Below are 22,278 nucleotides of genomic sequence, written 5' to 3'. Positions count from 1 at the left end.
AAATAAACTGGACCAGACCGCACCGACCTCGGACCGGACATGACCGAATTGAATTAACCAGTCCAGTCTCTAGGTCTAAAAATTTATTTTCCGGTTTTTGTCCGGTCTGGTTCAAAACCCCATAAAAACCAGTCTTGGATTGAACCGCTTTTTTCTAAAATTTATGCATAAAATCTTAGATAATGGTTAAGATTATTCTTAATAACCTTCGAAAACTTTAATTATATGAGTTTTTTTGTACTTAACATATAAAAAAAAAAGACACTAAAGTAGAGTTTTCCTATGTTTTTTTCGAGTTTTCCAAAATATTATAAAAAATTTAGCATTTTTTAAATAAAATTCTAAAATCGGTCCAAAGCGGTCCGGTCCGGGTTTTGGATCTTTTTCGGTCCAGTCCAAGTTCGGTCTTAGCTTAATCGGTCCGATTTTCGGTTCTTGAAATTAAAATTTTCAGTTTAATCCGGTCTTGGACCGATGAACGGCTCTAGTTGTGGCAAATCTGCACTTACTTATATAATTGTTCGCACTTAAGCACTCTAAAAGTGCTTGAAAAAATTGAAAATATATGTTGAGTGTGCGCGTGATCGATTGATTATTAGTTAACACACTTAAGAAGTTGTATACAAAGTGTAACTAAAGCTTTTACTTTTAAAGTGAACTTTGATCAAATCTTAACCCTCACGTTCAATTTGGCGAATTTGACCTTGTGAACTCAAGGTTACAAGGTGAATTCCTCCACAACTACACCAAACCTTTTGTTTGGTATAAAGTATAGCTAAGTGATGATTTTTTTTATTTTTTTATTTTTTTTTTTTTTTTGGGAGTTAATGAGGATGATGTTTTTTATATCAAAAGACAACTCCCTTAAAAACATGTATTTTCAAGTATGTTTCCATTCTCTCAAGTAGAGAGCACTCTATAGTGATAAACCATAAAAGTAGGTCATATTTGCTACTCTCTTTTAAGTTATTATAAAGTATTATAAGAGAATTATAATAAACACATTCACAAGTCATTCCTAGACAAGCTTTATATATATGAATGATAATCAAGTCCTGTTATTTGTATCTCACCATACAGCTCTATTATTGTTTAATACTTCCTTTTGTCTGTTTTTACTTGTAAGTTTGCAACAATTTCACTTAGGCAAACCTAACAAATTTCTATATATATTTCTTTAACCATAAATCATCATCAAAGTTAGGACCCATTCTCTTCAACTTAATTTCAATTCAATTCAGTTCAGTTCCTAATTTCCTACTTTCATAAACAATTTAGTTCAGTTCATCTATTCAGCTCAGTAAATCAGAACAAACCCTTAGTCAAAGTACAACCGGTGAATATTGCATACATAATTTGTCATATTAAGGAGTAATTCAGATGGAGCATTTCCTTCCGACATTGGTCCCCATCCAATAGTGACCTGCTAAAGTGCTAAAAAAAAATGGAAGCAATCGACGTTTCTGCCCTTCCTGGTTCTATGTTGCACAGTAATATTTGTCACCAATTGCAATTTTTTAAATGTTGTAATTTTAGAGAAATTATGGCAAAGTGTATTTGAGTTTAAATTCTAAGGGAATCAAAGAATTAATAAGACTTTCCACATAAGTAAAACTTGGCCTTGTATTATAAAACGAGTAGTAAAATTTTTAATATCAAGTCTATGAAATCATAAACAAACTGTTTCAACCTATTCTCAACTCTAATTTGCATTGAAGACCTTAGGATTTAGGAAGATGTAAAAATCGCCAATATACATCTCGAATCCAAAAATGAAGGTAGAGCTTAGCTTATAACAGCTACTCCTATCGGAATTTATAAGTTATCCGCTCAATCCCGCCCATAAAGGGCCTTAGTGGCTCGGGAATGATAACCGAGCCATCCTCTTGTTGGTAATTCTCCAGCAAACAAACAATCATACGTGGTACTGCACATGCTGTAGCATTTAGAGTGTGCACAAACTGTGTTGGTGTATTCTTAGCCTTCTTCTGATTCGTGGATGGCAATTCTGGGCGGTATCGGATCCCTAACCGACGACTTTGATAGTCCGTACAATTTGAAGCACTTGATATCTACACATGAAATTTAGGAATCCAAGCTTTATATAAAGAACCAAGATTCTAATAAGATGGTGAATCAACCAGCGTCTTTATATTTTGGAGGTGCATATACACATATATCCCCTATCTTAGAGATAACTAGAATGTATCCGTGCTAATGCACGGGATATATGTATATTTAGGAAAAAAGTTGTATACGTGGAAGTTATAGAATTTTTTTTTTTTTTTGGAAAAGGAAGTTATGGGTTTTTTTTCATATTAATTTGGAATTGTAGCAGTTATTTGTAAGTTATTCTCCAAAAAAAAGAAAAAAAAAAGGGAAGAGAGAGAGAGTGCATGAGAATTGAGAGTTGGAGTTTTGGAGTGTTGTGGTGAATTTACTCAATAATTATATAAAAGATACAGACATAGAAGGGGTGATGAGAAACATAGAGCCCAAGACTGGGTGTGTGGAAGAAAGGTCAGAGCGACATAGGTTCATAGCCAAGCTATACCACATGAACCTACAGTTCTAAAAAATATAAACAATGTAATGCAAAAGATAGAGTAGTAGACACTTAGGATTTGTAGTTCACCCAAGAAACAGAGATTCCACAGGTCAAGACTCAAGAGCATATTGTTCCCCAAATTGGCTGTGTTAGAATCTTATATGGTCTTTTACTAGAACCCAAAATTAAACAAGGCACTATATTACGCTCGAGTACAGCTTTTTATGGAAGATAACAATCTAGACTTTAGAGGTGGCAAATTGGTCCTTCTGATTGGGGTCGGACCAGGTTCATTGAATAGGCATCATATTCAGGCAGTGCATTGTTTGGGTTTTAAGTCATATTCAGATCTATCATCAATTTGCTTTGCATAAAAAGTCTAATCAATTTTGATCAATAAATTTGGTCAGGATGGGTAGATGTCACGTTGCCTAATTTTGGGGTTCAGGTTTGGACCAACCTAGTTTGCGCCAGGTCAGATTGTTCCAGTCAAGTCACTTTTGCTAGTTCTAGATAACACTAATGTACTGATTGTCCAAAGCTCAAAATTGCTACACATTTAACCTGTATTCACAAAGATCGAGAAAATCAACATACCTCACCATAACGTTCCAATCCTGGCATCCATGCTTCCACATCAAACTTACGGAAAGCAGGAGCACCTAGATCTGCAGATGACATATCCAGGGTTCTGCCACAACCAAAAGTAGATAACAACATTATTTGAGAAGAAGAGATAAAGGCCATAACATAATTAGACAAGAACAGGGTTCTTCCTACTTGAAGTGAAAACCCAGGGCTATAAAGAGGTCTTCTTCAATTCCAATAAGCTCTTCAAGATATGCATCACTATCCTCAGGTCTACACAAAACGAACATCTCAACCTTGCTAAACTGATGCACTCGGTAAAGCCCTCTGTATAGATTTACAACAAATTGTCAGAATACACAAGAAATTCAAAAGGCCTATGAGATATATTGCATGGAAGAAACTAACCAGGAACATACACAAAACAATTTACTTGTGAGCTGACAATATAATAGGGAAAAATGTATCCATCAAGAATCTGAAAATATTTTAGGAAATGAAACGGTGAAGTTTTGCGCAAACAATGGAGCAGAAAACCAGCAATGTAAACCAAACCAGAATCTCAAAATGCTGGATTTCAAAAATGAGATGTGGTAGTCACAAGAAGGGATGTAGATCTAAAAGTCAAAATAGACAGAAGCAGCAGAAGAGGAAGCTAAGACTTTTTCAGATTATTTACCTTGTAGCAGCACCAGCAGCCCCTGCCTCAGTCCGGAAGCAATGTGAATAAGCAACATACTTCAAAGGTAATGATGATTCAGAAAGAATAGAATCCATATGAAGTCCTCCTACTGGTATTTCAGCAGTGCCTATAAGGCACTGATCAGAACCTGAAATAGTATAAACCTGTGGAGGTTTCAAAAAAGCCAAACATAAGCTTCATCGTTCAAGTGAGATACTTAGCTCCTACAGGATACAACACCAGCTTTACAAATATGTGAGCAATCACTGGAAATGCCTATAAGAATATTTTTTAGAGCAATTAAACACAACAAGACTACTGTATGACAAGCCTGACAGATTAGCACTCCAGAAATCATGAATCAAAACATCATACTGTTGAGGAAATATATGCAAAACATAATCAACCATTACAAAAGAAAATCATTGACAAACCTGTGTATTCTCTGCCCGAGGTTGAAATCCACATTTTTCAACAACAGATGCCCTCACAATTTCTGGGGTCGTCAAAGGAGTAAAACCTCTTTTTGTGACCTCTGAAAGAGTCCAGTTAACAAGGGCCATTTCTAGCATGACTGCTTCATTTTTCAGGTAGTAAAATTTGGAGCCACTAACCTAAAATGGGCAAATAGAAGAATCAAAATGTAAATATATTGAAACATTATTAGGGATTTGCATACCAAAAAATTTCCATTGCCATATATAAAAATTGTAACTAAAATTTTCAAACAATAATTAAGCAACAATACCGATACCAAGTAAAAAAAAAATTCTTCAAGAGGATGAAATTGAAAGATAAATTAAAAGTCCAAAGAATAAGGAAAGGGAAACAGAAATCCGTTAATATCCCTTACAATAAACATCCCAATTCCCAAATGCACCCACAATCTGAAGGAAAAGTACTTTCTGTCACACAAAAAAATATGAAACGCATAGTTTAGTATGTGTTGAGAAAAAAAATGAGTCGGTGTTATGCTACCACGACAGCTCTCAAGTCAAGGAGATCACATGACAATTATGATGGGCTATTCGACACAACTAATGAAAAGTACTTCTAGCCTCACTTAAACAGGAAATGACCTCAGCTGCAGCATCGAAATCAAAAAGATCAAGCTCTTTGCCCAGTGCAAGGTGATCCTTGACAGGAAAGCCAAATTCACGTGGCCTGCCAACCTACAGAGACAAAAATTAGATACATGTACAAAAAAGGGTGGAAAACAACCTTCATTTAATTAAAATCCAACCTAAAGTTATTATCAAAGAAAATAAGACATAAACTCATAATCTTATCTTATGAACAAAGTTACCATTTTTCTCAGCACTGAACAATCTTCATCTCCTATTGGCACATCTGGATGAGTCATATTTGGAATACATTGAGCTTCCTGCTGAAGCTCATCTGTTAGTCTGAGGAGATCTTCCTCCAGGCTAGCAAGTTTTTCCTTCAAGTTCTTACCTAAACGCAAATCATTACAGATGTTTCATCGAATCAAGCTACTTTTTACGAGCAACAGCGTAGAACCCTTATTACCTTCTTCTATCAGCTTCTGACGCTCAGATGGTTCCAGTTTTCCCTTCATCTTGTTTGCCACTGCATTTCTTTCCCCACGAAGCTGCTCAACCTCCTGCTCTCTGTGAGCGACAATTAGCTAAATTCAGAAGATACCTACTCTAGTGCAGTAATAAGAAGTCGAGTAATGATACACATACAGCATGATCACTTTAAGAGATTGTGCCTAGTTACACACACACCATAATAATTTATAAAAAAAGGATGGTGCAGCTTTGAAATTGGGGTGGAGGGACGGGGTAAATAAAGAAAATAAAACACTTGTTTACATTAAGTACTATCATTTAGCACTCTTAGGAAAGGTGGGACTGTAGAGGTGTCAAAAGCTCATCCTACCGGACCTGAAGTAACCCAATTCAGATTTCAACTTGTATGTGCATAATGATTTAGCACCACTCAACTTCTAACTAGACCCGGCCTAACCCGAAGCTACCAAACCCAGCCCAGACACCCAAATCGACACCTCTAAGGGGGACTAGAGAGATACTGAGATACACAGAGGGGAGGGAAAGGAGGAAATGAGGAAGAAAAGGCATACGATGGAAAGCATAACAATTTTTTCTATTTCACCTTTATCACTTAATAAATTTGATCTCTCCCCCATTTAGAAACCAAAATGAAGGATTCAAGAACTAGTTTTCTTAAAAAGATATAAAGGAAAGTCCCCCAAAACAAACAAAACCTTTATCATATGATTCATATGTATCAAAAGAAATTAAAAATATACTACAAAAGCACAATTCCAAACTAATTTGCTAAAATCTAAAGTTTATGAGAAGTACCCAAGTCCTCAAATTTTATTACTACCTCTGTTTCATGTTTTTTGCAACTTTGGCCATTATTTGTGAGATACAAATATTCCAAAGTTGCAAAAAACATAAAACGGAGGTAGTAATTTATTTGAAAGGCAAATCCTCAACATGTTTAATAAAACCAATGTATAAAAAAGATGCAAGGCGCACTGAGACGAGAGGGGTTTTGCTGCGCCTAGGTGCGCCTCTCAGTGCGCCTCTTTGAAGTGAGGCGCAGTATATGGGCTGTTAAAAACTTTTGGCTGAAGTTTGCCTCATGTGCGCCTCGGGTGCGCCTCATGTGCGCCTCATGCGCCTTAGGTGCGCCTCGGGCGCTTTTTGTGCGCCTAACCCAAAACGCCTCGCCCAGACCTAATTAAGTGCTCACCCCTTATGCCTCGCGCCTCAGCGCCTAGGCACGCCTTAGGTGCGCTTTTTCAAACACTGAATAAAACACTAAAAAAAAATTAAAAAAAAAAAAAGAAAGAAAGAAAAATACTTGATAGAGCATCCCAATGATTTCTATCATGTTGATTTACTAGAGTTATGCTAATGACCTACTCAACTTTAGCAACAACATACCAAAGTCCACATGACAGCATACTTGGATAGGCAGCAAACTCAGCAACCTTGGTTTAATAAACTAAGAAGCATATTTTCATAGCTAAATCCTACACACTACTCCACTAGTCCACCATTATCACTTCTTTCCCAGCATGGTGCACTAGAGCCATGGTAAATTCAGCAAACTTACTAAACTACTAAGAAGCATGACCTCATTAATTCCTATGCACTTCACCATTCTCACTTCTTCCCAAGTATAATGCATAAATGCCATGGTAGATTCAGCAACCTTACTAAACTAAAAGGCAAATCTCATAGCTAATTCCTACGAACTCCACCATTTTCAGTGCCATGGTAATTTACAATCTCTAAGCATTCTTCAAAATTTGATTAATTGAACACTTATTAAAGTTCTCATCTTATTGCTGGAAAAACGAACCAATTTCCAATCAATCATATCAGTCCTCTTTACATGATGCAATCAATTATCTCAGTAAAAAACAAAAAATGAAAAAACCAACAACAACAATTAAGAAAGAGGCTTAACCTTCTGAAGAGTAAGCATTTTGTCATAAAGCTCAAGAACCAAATCCAAATTAGCAGTAGAATTCCTGTTCTTTATATTAGCAGCAACAGCATCTTTGTTATCCCTTATCCACTTAAAATCAATCGTTGCTTTCCACTGAGTCTTCAACCCTACAATCCAAATTTTAAAAAAATAAAAACCCAAATTCAAATTTATGAACTTGAAGTAGAAAAACCCAGAAATTACAGGAAAAGGGGGATTACCTGAGTCAGATGGGGCAGTTGTGGGGGCGGCGGAGGCGGAGAGAGAAAAGGGGCGGAGGAGTGAAGGAAATGGGAGATGGGTGAGTTTAATGGGGCGAGGAAGAAGAAGAAGGTTAAGAGATGGGGTTGTTAAAAGGGGTCTGAAAATGGAAGGAGGAGGAATGCCCGCCATTTTTAAGGTGTGGAAGGTTGCTCCGCCTAAACATTGCGGAAACCCCATTGTTGATTGTTGAAGCTTTGAGATGGAGATGACGAGGTTTTGACGGAGTTACCTTGTTGCAATGTTGTGGCCTTTGGGGTTTTAGGCAGCAGATAGATAAGGGTTTGGTTGCACTATTGTGGATGTGGTCATGTAGATAGTACTAATGCTTGGTTTATGCACCCGACTGCACCATGTAAACGATGCACCTGTATTTAGGGTATAACTATGCACGCTGCTCCGTCCTCACTTGGAGAAAACTCAAATTAATCTACTTAATATACGTATAAAATTATGGTTGGTTTGATGAATAATGAATCAATTCTTGAGAGTTGATCAATTTAGCCATCTTATATACTTTGCTTATTAGAAGTAACTATGATGTGATCCTATGGTAAACTTAATACTAATAATACCTACATACCCTATGCATGCCACACTAGTAGACTACCAGTTGCTTCTTTAGAGACACTAAGAGAATGGTTCGTAATACTCCCTTCGTCCCCTAGTGTTTTTCCCATTTCTAATATTTGAGTCATATTTTGAAAATTTTAATCATGAATTCTTGTTAATCTAAAAAAAATATATATTCAAATCAGATTCTATTGGATTTGTCACGTTGTATATTTTATTTATATTAAGTTTTTTTATAAGTTTTAGGCCCTGTTCTTTTGAGCTTCTGGGCAGAGCAGAGCAGAGTAGGGCAGAGCAGGGGCAAGCAGAGCAGAGCAGATTTCAGCAGAGCAAAGCAGAGCAGAGCAGATTTCAGCAGAGCAGAGCAGAGCAGATTTCAGCAGAGCAGAGCAGAGCAGAGATTTAAGCAGAGCAGAGCAGATTTTAGCATTATTTTTATTAATATTAATACAACTATTATTATTAATTTTATTATTATTATTATTGTTATTATTATTATTATTATTATTATTATTATTATTATTATTATTATTATTATTATTAATTTTTTTTAATTTTATTCTTTTATTATTATTTTTTAATTTTATTATTATTACTATTATTATTATTATTATTATTATTAATGTTGTTACTATTTAATTTAACTACTATTACTATCATTATCGCATTGTACTACCATTATTATTATTACTACTACTACTACTACCACTATTATTACTACTATTATTATTATTTTTACTACTACCACTATTATAATTGATGGGTGAATGAAAACATAAATAGATGTGTACCACGTTAACATATGTTTATACTGAATATATAAAAGACGATAATGGTTTAAAATATTCAAATCATTACATATTCAAATTATTAAAACATTGTGCTGAATTAACCATCTACTTCCATATGATCTTCATTTTCATCATCTTCATTGTCATTTTGATCTTCATTTTCATCATCTTCACTGCCATCTTGATATTCATTGTCATCACCTTCATTGTCGCTTTCCGAGCGATTAGCCCTCCAAATTCGGCGTGCTATACGATGTCGCACTTTGGCCATACTAAGTTTGCGCCATTGTGCATACATAGTTGAATCTGCTACTCCTATACTTGCATCATGTTGAATGATTGGTATGCCAAGCTTATGCATCCGAATAAAATTATGTAGTGTGCAAGTGGCTATAATGATTGACATTTGACTCTTTTGTGACACTTGTGGCATGTTATGTAGTATCCTCCACATTTTTTTAACTGTCCAAATGAACATTCCACCTTCATTCTTAGCGATGAATGAAGCTTATTAAAATGTTCTTTTAATCCTCTAGGTGGCAGTATTCTAAAATCAGGCATATGTATTCTTACTCCCCCGAAGTATGGCGTCATATATCCAAGAGTATTTGGATATGCCGAGTCCGCCAAATTAGTAAAATATCTTCTTTTTTATATCATTATTTTTCACTATTATTATAATAATGTAGTATTATTGATCCCAAAAAAAACATGTATTATGTGTTATTATAAAGATCAATATGTATCTAGAAATTGTTAGACATTATTATTAATAAATAATAAAAAATTTGTATTGTGAATTTATAATTGTTATAATTTTAAAATATGTACTTTAATTATTGTGTACTTTAATTATTAAGTATTATTAATTATTGGTTTATTGATATTAACCCAGAGCAGAGCAGATTTCAGCAGAGCAGAGCAGAGCAGAGCAGATTTCAGCAGAGCAAGGCAGAGCAGAGCAGAGCAGAGCAAGGCAGAGCAAGGCAGAGCAGAGCAAGGCAGAGCAAGGCAGAGCAGGGGCAAGCAGAGCAGAGCAGAGCAGCTCTAAAGAACAGGGCCTTACTCGTATAAAAATTGAGATATAAACATAATAAAGCACGTCTCGGAGACTGTGAAAAGTCAAATGTAAAACATTTGAGGACGGAGGGAGTATTACTCATAAAGAATGTTAAGTATTAGGCCTTTTGGTGATAGGTTCGATTTTACCTTCTCAAGTGGTCAACAACTTTTAAACTTGCTTAGGTAAGTAATTTTTCAGTTGGCTGAAAGAATTTTGTATGCATAGCAATTGCGTTATCAAGCAATGTCGTACGCATAGCAATCGTGTTATCAATATTTTTCATTTGAGGACGGAGGGAGTATTACTCATAAAGAATGTTGTATGCTTAGCAATCCTGTTATCAAGCAAGCTAAAAAATTACCTTCTGGTGCGAGTCTTGCTCGAGATCAATATTAAGGGGCCTCTACTCAGCTTCTTCACTAAGCATCTGCTTAGTTGCTCCTTTTTTCGCTATGGGGTCATTCAGGTTTAAGCCTACAACAAATGTGCTGTGTAAAGTGAATAGGCAGAAGCCGCAGAATTATGAAAGTGCCGCAGAATTTTTCTCACAATTTCAGTGTGTAAAAAAATGGATATCATTGGACATTTGGACCTCCTACAATAACTGAGTTCCAGTGCTCAGTTAACAGGATACATAACCACAAAATTATTACATGAGCAAAAAGTACATTTTTCTGTAATTTGGGACTAAATTTAGTTCCAACGGACAAGCCTAAATTTATTAACTAGGCCTTCTATATGAAATTTGCTTTAGGCAGCGGGTTCCCATCGACAAACAGTTGAATTAGACAAAATCAACATAACCAAATGAATCCATCTGTTCAGGAAGACTCATCCTACAGAGGTCCAGGAAAGGTGCCATTCTCCCTTTGCTCATTCCACCTGTCAATCTGCATTCCACAAATATTGCAAATTTGCAAACCATTTTAACCAACATGGAGAGCTGACATAAAAATAAAAAAAAATATATATATATATAAAAAAACCATTGAATGATCTAAATGTTAAGGCAATGTAAGAAGGTAACTCTCACAAGAAATTTGCAATAACAGCAGACAACTTGACAAGTAGTATGGGAAGGTGAGTTTATCTCAGTTTGATTTCTACTTATACCAGAATTCCGACAAGAAGCAACAAGACAACAAAATACTACAAAATACACGCATTCCTCAGTGTTCTCACTTCTCAGTGCTAACCCTCAAGTTCTAAATTACCAAACCTCAGCCTCCAAGATTCCTTAAATATTTGTTTGATTGAAAACAATAAGTGGGATAGAACAGATCACATCTCCATCGTAGGTTCTGGAATTTTACACAGTATTCCAGTAAAAAGGGTATCAAAATAAGATATTTTCTACAACTTTATGATTTGCACACAACAGAAGCTTACAACGTGAGCTTCACATTTTGGCAAATTATTTTCTAGCTCACTCATAAACCAAAGATTCACTTCAATTCCAAGTTCTGACTTTAAAAGCATTGAAATGTATGTCCTTTTCCCCTATTTGCTCTTCCCTTCCTTTCCACTCATCATAGAGAAGTAGGGAACTAAACAGGCTGCAAACAACTACCTATCCTAGAGAGAAATTTTTTAGTTTAAATCACTGTTTGTGCTGTATGAAAATATTTACTCATCAAAAAGAAGGAAAGTCCTAAGAAATTTTAAGTTATTAATGAGAAAAAAATGTACTTACCCATTCACCAGGGCAGAGAGACCTGTAGAACTTAGCAAATTTATCACACTCTGGGGCATCTTCACCCTTGGCAGCAGTGCACCTAAAAGAGGACAGAATACTTGCTAATTACAGGGAGCAAGTGTTGGAAAAAGAAATACCAATTCATTAAGTCAGATGTCTTACCGATGATACTCAATGTATCGGGTAAAGCAATGCCTTGTTTGGTTTGTGGTTGGGAAACGAAAATCTGCTGGTGCAGTCTCAAGCTGTAGCATATAATAAAAGATAGATGGATAAGAAAAATAAAAGAGGCTCAAATGGAGGTTATGCTTAAGATGAACATAGAAAGCAACACAGAGGGCCAACGTGTCTCATTTAACTCTTAGTAAACTGACCTTTATTTCTTCTGGGGTCTCTTCGCTGGCTTCTTCTTGCTCTGGAGCTTCGCTGCTTTCCTCAGCTGCTGGAGCAGCATCCTTATTGCTTGTTTGAGCATCATCAGCTGGAGCCTCACTGCTCTCAACAACTGGAGCCTCACTACTCTCAACAGCTGGAGCAGAGGGTGCTTCACTGCTCTCTTCTACAGTAGCAGGTGCTTCTTCAGTTTTCTCAGGAGCAGCTTCTGCTACAGTCTCAACCTCTGCTACTTCAACAGGTTTTGATTCAACAGGCTTCTCATCTTTTGGCAAAGAATATTGCTGAGTTCAACACCATTAGGCAGAGCATTTTAGATTCAAATTAATATGTGATCAGTGGTTTTTTAAAAAAATTTATGTACTCCCTCTGTCCCATAATATAGTTCTTCTTTGTGTTTTTCACGGTATTTAAGAAATAGGAGGAAAAAGTGGATAAAGTACTTTAATAAAAGTGAAAAGTACAATCATAAACAAAAGTTAGAAAGAGAAAGTGGAAAAAAGTACAAGACATGTGCAAAATTCAAGGGTAAATTAGGAAGTAAATTAGAAAAATAACATTTAATGTCAGCTATCTCGTAGAGATATGTCATGACCAAACATTGTAAAAACAAGAGTTCAACTTGTAACACACAAAAGACTTATAAGGAGTATTGGGCTGGCAAAGGCAGTTAAATTGAAAAATCCATGGATTTTGGAATTTATGAACAAAAAATTTCCTTTCCATTTTGTAAGTAAAAAGAGGCAAACTTTGCAACCATTCTAATGATGAAAGTCATGCGGCTGTTGAAATACAGCCTCACAGTGCAGAGTTCTACAGTCAGCAGAAGACTCAGCAGGCATGCCACAAGCAAGGATAGCAAACACATGTGTTTCACTATTGATCAAAGCAGCCTATGGAGTTCAACAGGTCGATGCTTAAGCTCAAGCTCAGCTCAGCTCAGCTCAAAATGTATAGATACAGGATACTTCAAGAAATCTGTATAGATTCTGTTATAACAGAATAACAGTCTGTAACTACGTTTATTTGTACAAGCAGTAATATACAAAGTATAAATAGAACTGTAAAGCCTGTTATAAACAAAATGATAAATATTAATGAAATTATTCATTACAAACTTTCTCTCTTTCTCTCTCTCCCTAATTTCTGGTATTAGTTTTCATTAGAACACATAAGAACTACTAGGTTGCAGTTTTCATCACATTCAAATCCCAAACTCAAACCTGTAGCTAAAAAGCACTCCAGTTTTTCCGACATGCACTACCAATCAAAATTCCTACAAGTGCAACATTCCCTTAACAATATGAACTAAATACGAGGTTATACGGTCATATCATACATATTTCTTTCTTTAAGACAACTCTCTCATTGCACGATTGGGCGATTTTTATGCTCAACATTATAAGTCTATATCATCCAATCTTACTAAAACATACTAATATATAACCCTATCAACAGCTTGATTGGATTGCATTATTTCTTGGTTCAGAGAGAGTGTAAATGGAATTCGATTCCAAGTCTTGGGTACCAATCCCCCGAGTTCAACCAACTAAACTAATCGACATCCACAAATCTACAATTCATTTAAGCTGTGAAATAAACAATTATCCGGAAGAACACTAATTTAGATCTTTTGAAACCCCTTGTATAAAAATAAAAAATAAATAAATAAATAAATAAAATTGAAAGAAAAATTAAAACTTTACAATCAACATTATCCAGGGTTATTAACTTTAGATGAAGCTATCAAACCAAAAATTGATCCATTCAAATTAAAATAATCCAAATTGACATGTCATAACCGCAAAAACCAATCGATCAAATACCCATCTAAAACCTAAATAAAATATGCAAATAAAGGGAAAAATCAGATCGAATTAAACACATAAAGTCAATTAAAGTTCAGATTCACCAATTGAAATGAAGTCGATAACAAGCATAATAAAGCAGGAGAGAGAAAATATAGAGGATACCTCGGAGAGAGAAGGGGGAGCAGCCATTGAAGGAGCAATCGAAGGTTGGTGGGACGGCGTGCGAACCTGGGTTGAGTTGCGGTGAGAAATGGAAAAAAAGGTTTAAGCTTTTTTAGGGTAGGTGTTGCTCACTGCTAGTGGAGAGAGAAAGGGGAAAGGATTGCTCTGTCAATTGACAAAGCTTGAGAAATTTCTGTCCAATTGTTATTTTACACGTGGGCTGACCTGACTCCAAGACATTCGTTAGCAGGATCCTTTGAAGTAAACAATTTAATTTGGAAAGGTGAATGGACACCAATACCCTTATTATATTCCCACCTCCATCTTCCTCTTTCTCTTTTATTGTTTCTCTCTCATCACCCATTAGAGGCGCAAGTCAACCACCACTTCCCAACCACAACAGCGGCTGTACGTCGGAGGTGAAGGGAAGTAGCGTTTGTTCTTCGGAGGTGGAAGGACAGCGGCAGCGAGGATTGGAGGTGATTAACTGGCATCATGGTGGTCGGAAATACCAGTTTGTCACCTCACTCGATTTTTTTTTTAATAATCTCCGGCGACTAGCACAACCAGTCACCTGGGAGAGTAACCAATTTCCAATGTCGGTTGACCATGGTAACCGGCATCCAAAACCGGTTACCGTCCTGGGTGACCGGTTTTGCACGTTGGTTACCATGGTCAACCGACGCTGGAAACCGGTTACCTTCCCGGGTGACCAGTTTTGCGTGTCGGTTGTACTGGTTGCCAAATTTAAAAGGAAACCATCACCTTCCTGCCGACGAGGGTAGGTGGTGGGTTGTTTTTTCAATGGTTGTTGTTGTTGGTTCTTTGGGGATTTCGGCAACAAAATAAAACTAGTACCTCTTGGTGGTTGTGGGCAGTGATGGTGGGTGGTTGTGGTCATGGTGGCATTGTGGTGGCGTGAGTGGTGGTGGCAATGATGGTTGCTTTTGTGATGGTTGACGGTTGAGTTTGAGGATTGATGCACTTAAGAGAGAGAAAGCAAAGTAGGGATGAGTAAGGGTAGTTTTGTCCCTTCATCATTTTTGTTGGCGGTTTGATAAAAAATGTTGGCGGTATTTAACAATTCACTTTAATTTGTATAATATAAGTCGTATTGCATAGTTAACAAAGTCGTCTAATTTGGTTATACTCTAGAGCGAAAACTATGAGCGAAAACCCTAAACCCCCAAATTCTCAAGAAATCTTAGATCAATTCAACAGATCCAATAAGAAACCTAAAAGGAAAATCACTCATCTGATTTTAATTAAAGATGATAACATCTCTGAGACATCCATGGATGCCGAAAATGGTGAAGAATCCCATGGTGTTCTCCCTCCTTCACAAGGTGTCAATAGACCCCCGGTTGAAATTAGCCAAGGTCAAGCCAAGTCTTTTAGAGATTTATTAAGAGATACTCAGTTGGCTACTTATGGGGTGAATGAAATTCCTATTGAACTGGAGGATGATAATGATGTTTCCGATGATGATGAAGCGCCTGAAGGGGTGGTAGACTCTGAAAGATACCCTTTTATTCTTCTCACCAAAGAAGAGAAAAGAAATATGCGCAAACCTTGGAAGCATACTCTCATCATTCGTATGTTTGATGGGAGCTTAGGCTATATGGGTCTAATGAAAAGACTGAAACGCAAGTGGCAATTGAAGGGAGATCTTATTCTGACTGATATAGGTCGCAAGTACTTCATTGTACGTTTCAATAATGTCGATGACTATAACTATGTTCTTACACAGGGGCCATGGTTAATTGATGATAAGTACCTCACAATTAGGAAATGGACACCAAATTTCATCCCTAAAGAAGCATCCATTAATGTTCTCACGGCTTGGGTCCGTATCCCGAATCTTTCTGTTGAATATTTTGATAAGGATTTTTTGAAGAAGATTGGGGCGAAAATAGGGAAGGTGATTAGAGTGGACAAATCCACTGCATATGCGGAACGAGGTCAGTTTAGCAGGCTAAGCATGGAGATCGACTTGTCTAAGCCTCTGTTATCAAAGTTCTGGCTCAAAGGAAAAATTTGGAGAATTCAATATGAGGGCATTAAAATGATTTTCTACAAATGTGAAAAACTGGGTCATACTGAAGAGCATTGTGCTTCTAATTTACCCAATGATGATTGCTAGTTGATCAAGTCAATTCTGCTCTTGATGATGCACAGCACAAGGTTGATGCCCCTGTGATAAGACCTGAGCTAATGGATGATTTTGGTTTGTGGATGTTAGTTAAAAAGCCTGGCCAGAAAAAACCTCAGAGGCCGGAGAAACCAGGCGTGGTGGCTGGAAAGAAGGGTTCGAATAATCCTAAGAATATTGGTCATTCTCTGGCTTAAGATTCGGATCATAATTTTAGGAACAAAAATGGTAATAATTCAAGATTTGCTTTGCTAGCGGAGCAGACGGAGGAAGATATTTCAGTTGATACTATCCCAAAGGATAAGAATAAAGAAGTTGATCCTCAAGAGCTAGATAAGGCAAGAAAAGATTTATTAAGATTTCAAGGCAATATTTCAACTTGAGTATGGGAACAATTAACCTTGGTGAGCAATCCCAACTTCCTAATTTTCCACCCCAAAAAGATATGATTTTTAATTTTGGCAAAAAGTCCCAAGAAAAAAGCAGTGGAAGTCAATTTAAAAATAAGAAAAAAGATACTCCAAAGAATCCTAAAGCTACTCAAAATATTACTCCCCCTCTAATTCCAATTACTAATCAAGAAGCCACAAAAAATATTCTACAATCTTTGAATGTCCGTTCTCACCAAGGAAAGGAAAATCAAGGACTAGATGATATATCAATAGCCTCACAAAAGACCCAAGCAGCTCATAACAAGGCCAGTATAGTTGACTTGAGTAGCAAAGACACAGATGAATCACCAAGTATTCCCTCCACATTCGAATATCATCCATCTGACAAACCCTACAGAGAAGACCCTGTTTGTAGGACAACCGATGGCGATGCCTTATATGGTAACAGTGAACCCCCTGACCCATGTGATGGAAGTTCGGATGGAGTCTTGGGTGGAACCATTCCCGGAACCAATGGAGTTGATAGTCTCTCTCCATATTCCCAATGATGTTAATCGTCTAATGCGATTTATTTCCCAAGCATATGTTAATGTCTTATCTTCAATTCCTGTTTTAATGGAAGACACAATCCCAATCTAGCTCCGGATAGCTCACCAATTACTTGCATGGTGTGGAATGTTCAAGGTGCAGGAAGTCGACCTTTTGTAAGTGCTCTAAAGGAAGTAGTCCGTAGTAACGGTCTGAATGTCCTTGCTCTGGTGGAAACATATATGGGCGGTCAACAGGCGGAGAGAATAGCTACTATTATTGGTTACCCGGGTCATACACGAGTAGATGCTCAAGGGTTCAGTGGGGGTATCTGGATATACTGGATTCTCGAATTGGTTTCAGTTGAACCCATCATCAAGCATAATCAGTTTATTACTATGGACATTAAAAGGGTTAGTGGTATTCCGTGGTACTTTATGGCCGTATATGCAATCCCATACCCGAATAAAAGAACAGAATTATGGAAAGAACTTCAAGACTTTGTTATGTCTCATAATAAACCTTGGATGTTGGCCGGTGATTTCAACGATACTCGTTTTTCTCATGAACGTAATACTAGCTGCTCTGAAATGAATAGACGTTCTGCCAAGTTTAATGAGTGGAGGGAGGAAATGAATCTTATCGAGGTCGAATTCAGTGGACCTAGCCATACATGGTCTCGTGGCAATTCAATTGATACTCGGAAGAGTGCTAGACTTGATAGAGCCTTGTGCAATGCAAAATGGTCCCTACGTTTTGCAAATGCAGCAGCCAATCCCTACAGTTCAATCAGATCATTGCCCGGTTTTCATATCCCCAAACGATTTTTCTCCAATTTCATCTCTCAAAAAAACCTTTTAAGTTTCAAGCGGCTTGGCTGACTCATGAAGATTTCCGTAGCTACATTAAAAAAATGGGACAAGGAGGCTCCTTTAATCCCTCATCTTAATAAAATTTCGTCTGATCTTCAGGAATGGAATCAAAACGTTTTCCATAATATTTTCAAGAAAAAGCGTACTCTCTTAGCAAGAATCGCTAGTGTTCAACGTAGCTTAGCCACTCAAAAATTGAGGGATTTGATTAAATTGGAATCGAAATTGCGTAAAGAATTGGATGAAGTCCTTGAACAAGAAGAAATTCTTTGGTACCAAAAATCTCGAGTCAACTGGATTCGTGAGGGTGACAAAAATACAACTTTTTTTCACCTTAGTACCATTACTAGATGATGGAAGAATAAGTCTCAGCTATCAAAGAGCATTCGAATGGTGATTGGATTTATGATACAAAGGAGGTTCAAGATAATATTGTAAACTACTTCACTAATTTGTTCATTGATGAAGGAGGTGAAAAGCAGGGCAGCCTTCCTTCGGATATTTTTCCCGAGTTCACGCAACGAGATTGGGACAGCTTGTCTCGGCTCTTTGTGAAGAGTGAGATTGACAAGGCTACGAGATGGGTGCCTTGAAAGCACCAGGGCCGGACGGTTTTCAAGCCTTGTTATATCAAAAACATTGGGATTTAGTGGCACCTAACATGTACAAAGTTGTGTTGGATGTCGTGGCTGGCAAAGGTATTCCGGAAAACCTTAATGATACTTTCATTGTACTTATTCCTAAAGTTGTATCTCTAGAATTGGCTACACAATTTAGACCTAAAGGTTTATGCAATGTAGTTTACAAAATGATCACCAAAGCTATTGTTAACCGAATTAAACCGATGATGCCTCACTTGACCTCTTGCACCCAAACTAGCTTCATTCCCGGGCGTCAAATTACTGACAAGATAGTTATAGTACAAGATGTTATACACACAATGAGGAATAAACAGGGCAAAAAGGGTTTAATGGCAATCAAAATCGATTTTGAGAAAGCCTACGATCGTTTGAGATGGGATTTTATCCGAGATACTCTCCTTGAAATTCGATTTTCGTGTCTCCTGACAGATGTTATTATGGATTGCATCACTACTCCTTCGATGCAAGTTCTGTGCAATGGTGAACCTACCCAATCTTTTAAGCCGGGGCGTGGTATCCGTCAAGGTGATCCTTTGTCCCCGTATATTTATGTTCTGTGTATGGAAAGGCTTAACCAAATAATTGAAGAATCAATTATTGCTAAACAATGGCAGCCTATCTATGCTAGCAAGAAAGGCCCAAAATTATCAAATTTATGTTTTGCGGACGATATTATTTTGTTTGCCGAAGCCTCAGTTGAACAAGCCAACATTATCAAGAATTGCTTGCAGCGATTTTGTGGAGCCTCGGGACAGAAAATCAGTTTTGCTAAGTCTTGTTCATATTTTTCTCAGAATTTAGAGGCTCGAGATATTGCAGATATTAGCTGTGCTTTGAACATTGAAGCGGCTGATGATCTTGGTATGTACTTGGGAATGCCCACGCTAAGATTCAGCGTTCAATTTGTGATGACATTGATAAACGCACAAGAAGATTTATATGGGGTGGGAATGAAGAAACGAGGAAAGTAAACCTTCTCTCGTGGGAAACTCTTCAACTCCCTAAGTGTGAAGGAGGTCTAGCAATCAGAAATGCTAGGGAGACTAATGCAGCCTTCTTGACTAAGCTTGGATGGCGGATTCTTACTGAACCAAACGCACTATGGGCAAGGGTTCTTCGTGCTAAGTATTGCAAAGGTCGATTTGACTTGGACATGTTTGAATCTAAGTCAAATATGTCCAATTTATGGCGAGGCATAATCGAGAATGCAAAGGTTATTAGTGAAGGGGCACGGTTTTCTGTAAGCAGGGGTGACTCCACTCTATTTTGGGACCACAAATGGACCTCTAATAGCACTCTAAGATCCATGGCTACTGCTGCTATTCCCCAAGAAGTCGACAGTGCGACAGTAGCTGACATGTGGGATAGCTACTCGGGTTGGAAGTGGGAATTATTTGCTGATATCCTCCCCCCACTTACGATTCAAGAAATAGCTGCTCATTCTCTCAAAAAAGACTCTGCTGTAGGAGATCTCCTCTATTGGGGGGGCTCGTCCTCAGGGAAGTTCAATATAAAATATGCTCTTAGCATTATTCGAGGTAATTTGGACAAGGAAAAATCAGATGGCAATTGGGAACTAATATGGAGACTTAAAGTTCAGCAGCGAATTAAGGTCTTCCTTTGGTTGGTCATGCATGACAGATTCCTAACAAATGTTAATAGGTTCAAACGCAATATTACACAAGAACCATGGTGTAAATTGTGTGGGAACCTTGAAGAAACCACTCTTCACATGTTGAGGGATTGTAAGGCTGTAAGAGAAGTGTGGTGGGCTGTTGGTGGACCAGCAAAGTTTCTAAGTTTCAGACAGGGTAACCTCCAACAATGGATCATTCGGAACATTAAGATTCAAATGAGGAATGACCTTTCTCCAGAAATTTGGCCTACTTATTTTGCCATTGTGATATGGTGGCTATGGAGATGGAGAATAATGTTGCCTTTGATAATACTCGAGAGATGCCAGTGGATGTTGAGCAATTTCTGCTTGCCAAGTTCGAGGAAACCTGGAGAGATTTAGGTGAAGAGAGTACTAATGTAAGCACTAGTAGGGGTCCAAGACAAGAGATGTTCATCAAGTGGCTTGCTCCTCCCTATGGTTGGATTGCTTTAAATACGGATGGAGCGGCTAAAGGTGCTCCAGGTCCTACATGAGGAGGTGGCCTTGTAAGGGATTATTCTGGGAAGCTAGCTTACAGTTTCTCTCTGAAATTTGGAGCCTGTAATGCATTTATGGCAGAGGCTAAGGCTCTTGAGTATGGATTACAACTTGCTGGCAGAATGCAAGCAACCAAAGTTCAGGTTCAACTGGATAGTTAGGCACTAGTACAAGTCTTAAATAACACTGATGCTTATAATGGTGAATGTGTTCATATCATTTCTAGATGCAAGCAAATGCTCGAAGACGCTAAGTGGCAGATTGAGGTTCATCATATTTATAGAGAGGCGAATAGAGCTGCGGATTGGCTAGCTAATCATGGAGTATCTCAGAACAACCCGATCGAGTTGATTCGATTCCCCCCTATAGCTTTAGGGCGCATTTTACATGATGATGTGTAGGGGTGGCTTTCCCACGGTTTATTCCGTCTTAGTTTTTGTTTTGTTGTTTTTTTTTTCGAGGCTTGCCTCTCTTTCGCACCAAAAAAAAAACAATTTAATTTGTTTTTTGCTTGCTTGGTGACATATTCATCAAAAGATCATATCCATAAAATTCTTTTATTTTTATTTTTATTTTTATTTTATAGGTAAGGAAAAAATGCCTTATGGTTCAAAGTCTATTATAAATCAACCCAATTTATGTAGGCGAGAATGGCCCCTTAGGGGTGGGTGGGGGGAAGGGTATCCCTACCATCCCCAAGTTTCTTTTAGTGGAGGATTGACCCCATCACTAGCCAAGATACTTGATATTTGGAAGCATGGTATAATTGGAGCTAGCAAGTTGATCTCCTAGATAAACCTGGGTTGTTTATCTAGGGGTATAGTTGTCTTTTCACGTAGAAAGTAAGGGGTATGAAGGTCAATTCATTAGTTTACAGAATTTTGCTTTCTCATTATCGTTAAGTCCCAACCTTAACTATGGTTGTTCGTACGGGGTATGAAGGAGGTGGGATGCTCTTCTCCTCTTATCCCCTCCCATGGCCACAAAAACCACATTCGTCACTTCGCGGCGATACCGGCTAGCCGAACATTAAGACACCCTAATAGCAAAATATGTAAAGTGGAGCTATATTATTCCTTTAGGAGAAAGTGTGACAAAGAGGGTGGTGGTTAAGTCACAGCTAGTGGATGTGAGGTGGGTTGAATATGGTAGGAACGGTAGGTAGATCTGGTAGCAGCGATGGGGTCGATCTAAAGGAAGAAGAAGACTAGGTTTGTAGAGGAGAGAGAAGGAAGTGTAATACTGTTTTTGGGGTTGATTATGGCGAATGGTGAAGATCAGAGCCAAGGTTCAAGATTTAGAGCAGCCAAAAAATGAAAAAGTAAAAAAAAAAAAAAAAAAAAAAAAAAAAAAAAAAAAAAAGGAGTACTCTGGAGTTGAAGGAAGGATCGAAAAAAAAAAAGACAAAAGCACCTAACTCTAGTTGAAAAAGTTGAGTTAACTATTAACGTCCTTCCGAAAATCGTTTATTGCTCCGT

The 22,278-nt window shown here is 37.5% G+C and overlaps 3 protein-coding genes across 4 annotated transcripts; 1 reads left to right on the top strand and 2 right to left on the bottom strand.

The window, feature by feature from the left end:
- Positions 1 to 1,611: 1,611 nt before the first annotated feature.
- LOC145586522 (serine--tRNA ligase, chloroplastic/mitochondrial-like) lies at positions 1,612 to 7,928 on the bottom strand. 2 transcript variants are annotated; one of them, XM_081643371.1, is made up of 10 exons: positions 7,532 to 7,928; positions 7,290 to 7,438; positions 5,349 to 5,442; positions 5,125 to 5,273; positions 4,898 to 4,990; positions 4,253 to 4,432; positions 3,816 to 3,982; positions 3,329 to 3,463; positions 3,146 to 3,239; positions 1,612 to 2,072 (listed from the first exon to the last, which is right to left on the bottom strand). In XM_081643371.1, the coding sequence occupies exons 1-10, from the start codon at positions 7,749 to 7,751 to the stop codon at positions 1,806 to 1,808; spliced, it is 1,548 nt and encodes a 515-aa protein (XP_081499497.1). In that variant the 5' UTR covers positions 7,752 to 7,928; the 3' UTR covers positions 1,612 to 1,805. The 2 variants fall into 2 exon arrangements, with proteins under 2 accessions (XP_081499497.1, XP_081499498.1); XM_081643372.1 differs by having other exon boundaries at positions 5,349 to 5,449; positions 7,532 to 7,670.
- Positions 7,929 to 10,594: 2,666 nt separating this feature from the next.
- On the bottom strand, positions 10,595 to 14,217 carry LOC145586523 (uncharacterized). The gene is made up of 5 exons (XM_081643373.1): positions 14,061 to 14,217; positions 12,069 to 12,371; positions 11,857 to 11,939; positions 11,692 to 11,773; positions 10,595 to 10,888 (listed from the first exon to the last, which is right to left on the bottom strand). The coding sequence occupies exons 1-5, from the start codon at positions 14,085 to 14,087 to the stop codon at positions 10,835 to 10,837; spliced, it is 549 nt and encodes a 182-aa protein (XP_081499499.1). The 5' UTR covers positions 14,088 to 14,217; the 3' UTR covers positions 10,595 to 10,834.
- Positions 14,218 to 17,269: 3,052 nt separating this feature from the next.
- LOC145584311 (uncharacterized) lies at positions 17,270 to 18,013 on the top strand. The gene has a single exon (XM_081641178.1). It carries the CDS (start codon positions 17,270 to 17,272, stop codon positions 18,011 to 18,013), a length of 744 nt encoding a protein of 247 aa, XP_081497304.1.
- Positions 18,014 to 22,278: the final 4,265 nt, after the last annotated feature.

Source organism: Chenopodium album, chromosome 16 (assembly GCF_948465745.1).
Source record: "Chenopodium album chromosome 16, dcCheAlbu1.1, whole genome shotgun sequence".
NCBI lineage: Eukaryota > Viridiplantae > Streptophyta > Magnoliopsida > Caryophyllales > Amaranthaceae > Chenopodium > Chenopodium album.
Note: the sequence above shows the minus strand (reverse complement) of the source record. Positions and strands in the feature narration are given on the sequence as shown.

Coding starts and splice junctions, on each gene's coding strand:
- LOC145586522 (XM_081643371.1), bottom strand. CDS start 7,751: ATGGGGTTTCCGCAATGTTTAGGCGGAGCAACCTTCCACACCTTAAAA. Junction 4,991..5,124: donor GTTCAGTGCTGAGAAAAATG/GTAACTTTGTTC, acceptor TTGTCTCTGTAG/GTTGGCAGGCCACGTGAATT. Junction 3,464..3,815: donor GCTGCTGGTGCTGCTACAAG/GTAAATAATCTG, acceptor AAATCTATACAG/AGGGCTTTACCGAGTGCATC.
- LOC145584311 (XM_081641178.1), top strand. CDS start 17,270: ATGGTGTGGAATGTTCAAGGTGCAGGAAGTCGACCTTTTGTAAGTGCT.
- LOC145586523 (XM_081643373.1), bottom strand. CDS start 14,087: ATGGCTGCTCCCCCTTCTCTCTCCGAG. Junction 12,372..14,060: donor CTCCCCCTTCTCTCTCCGAG/GTATCCTCTATA, acceptor TGTTGAACTCAG/CAATATTCTTTGCCAAAAGA. Junction 11,940..12,068: donor AGACCCCAGAAGAAATAAAG/GTCAGTTTACTA, acceptor TATATGCTACAG/CTTGAGACTGCACCAGCAGA.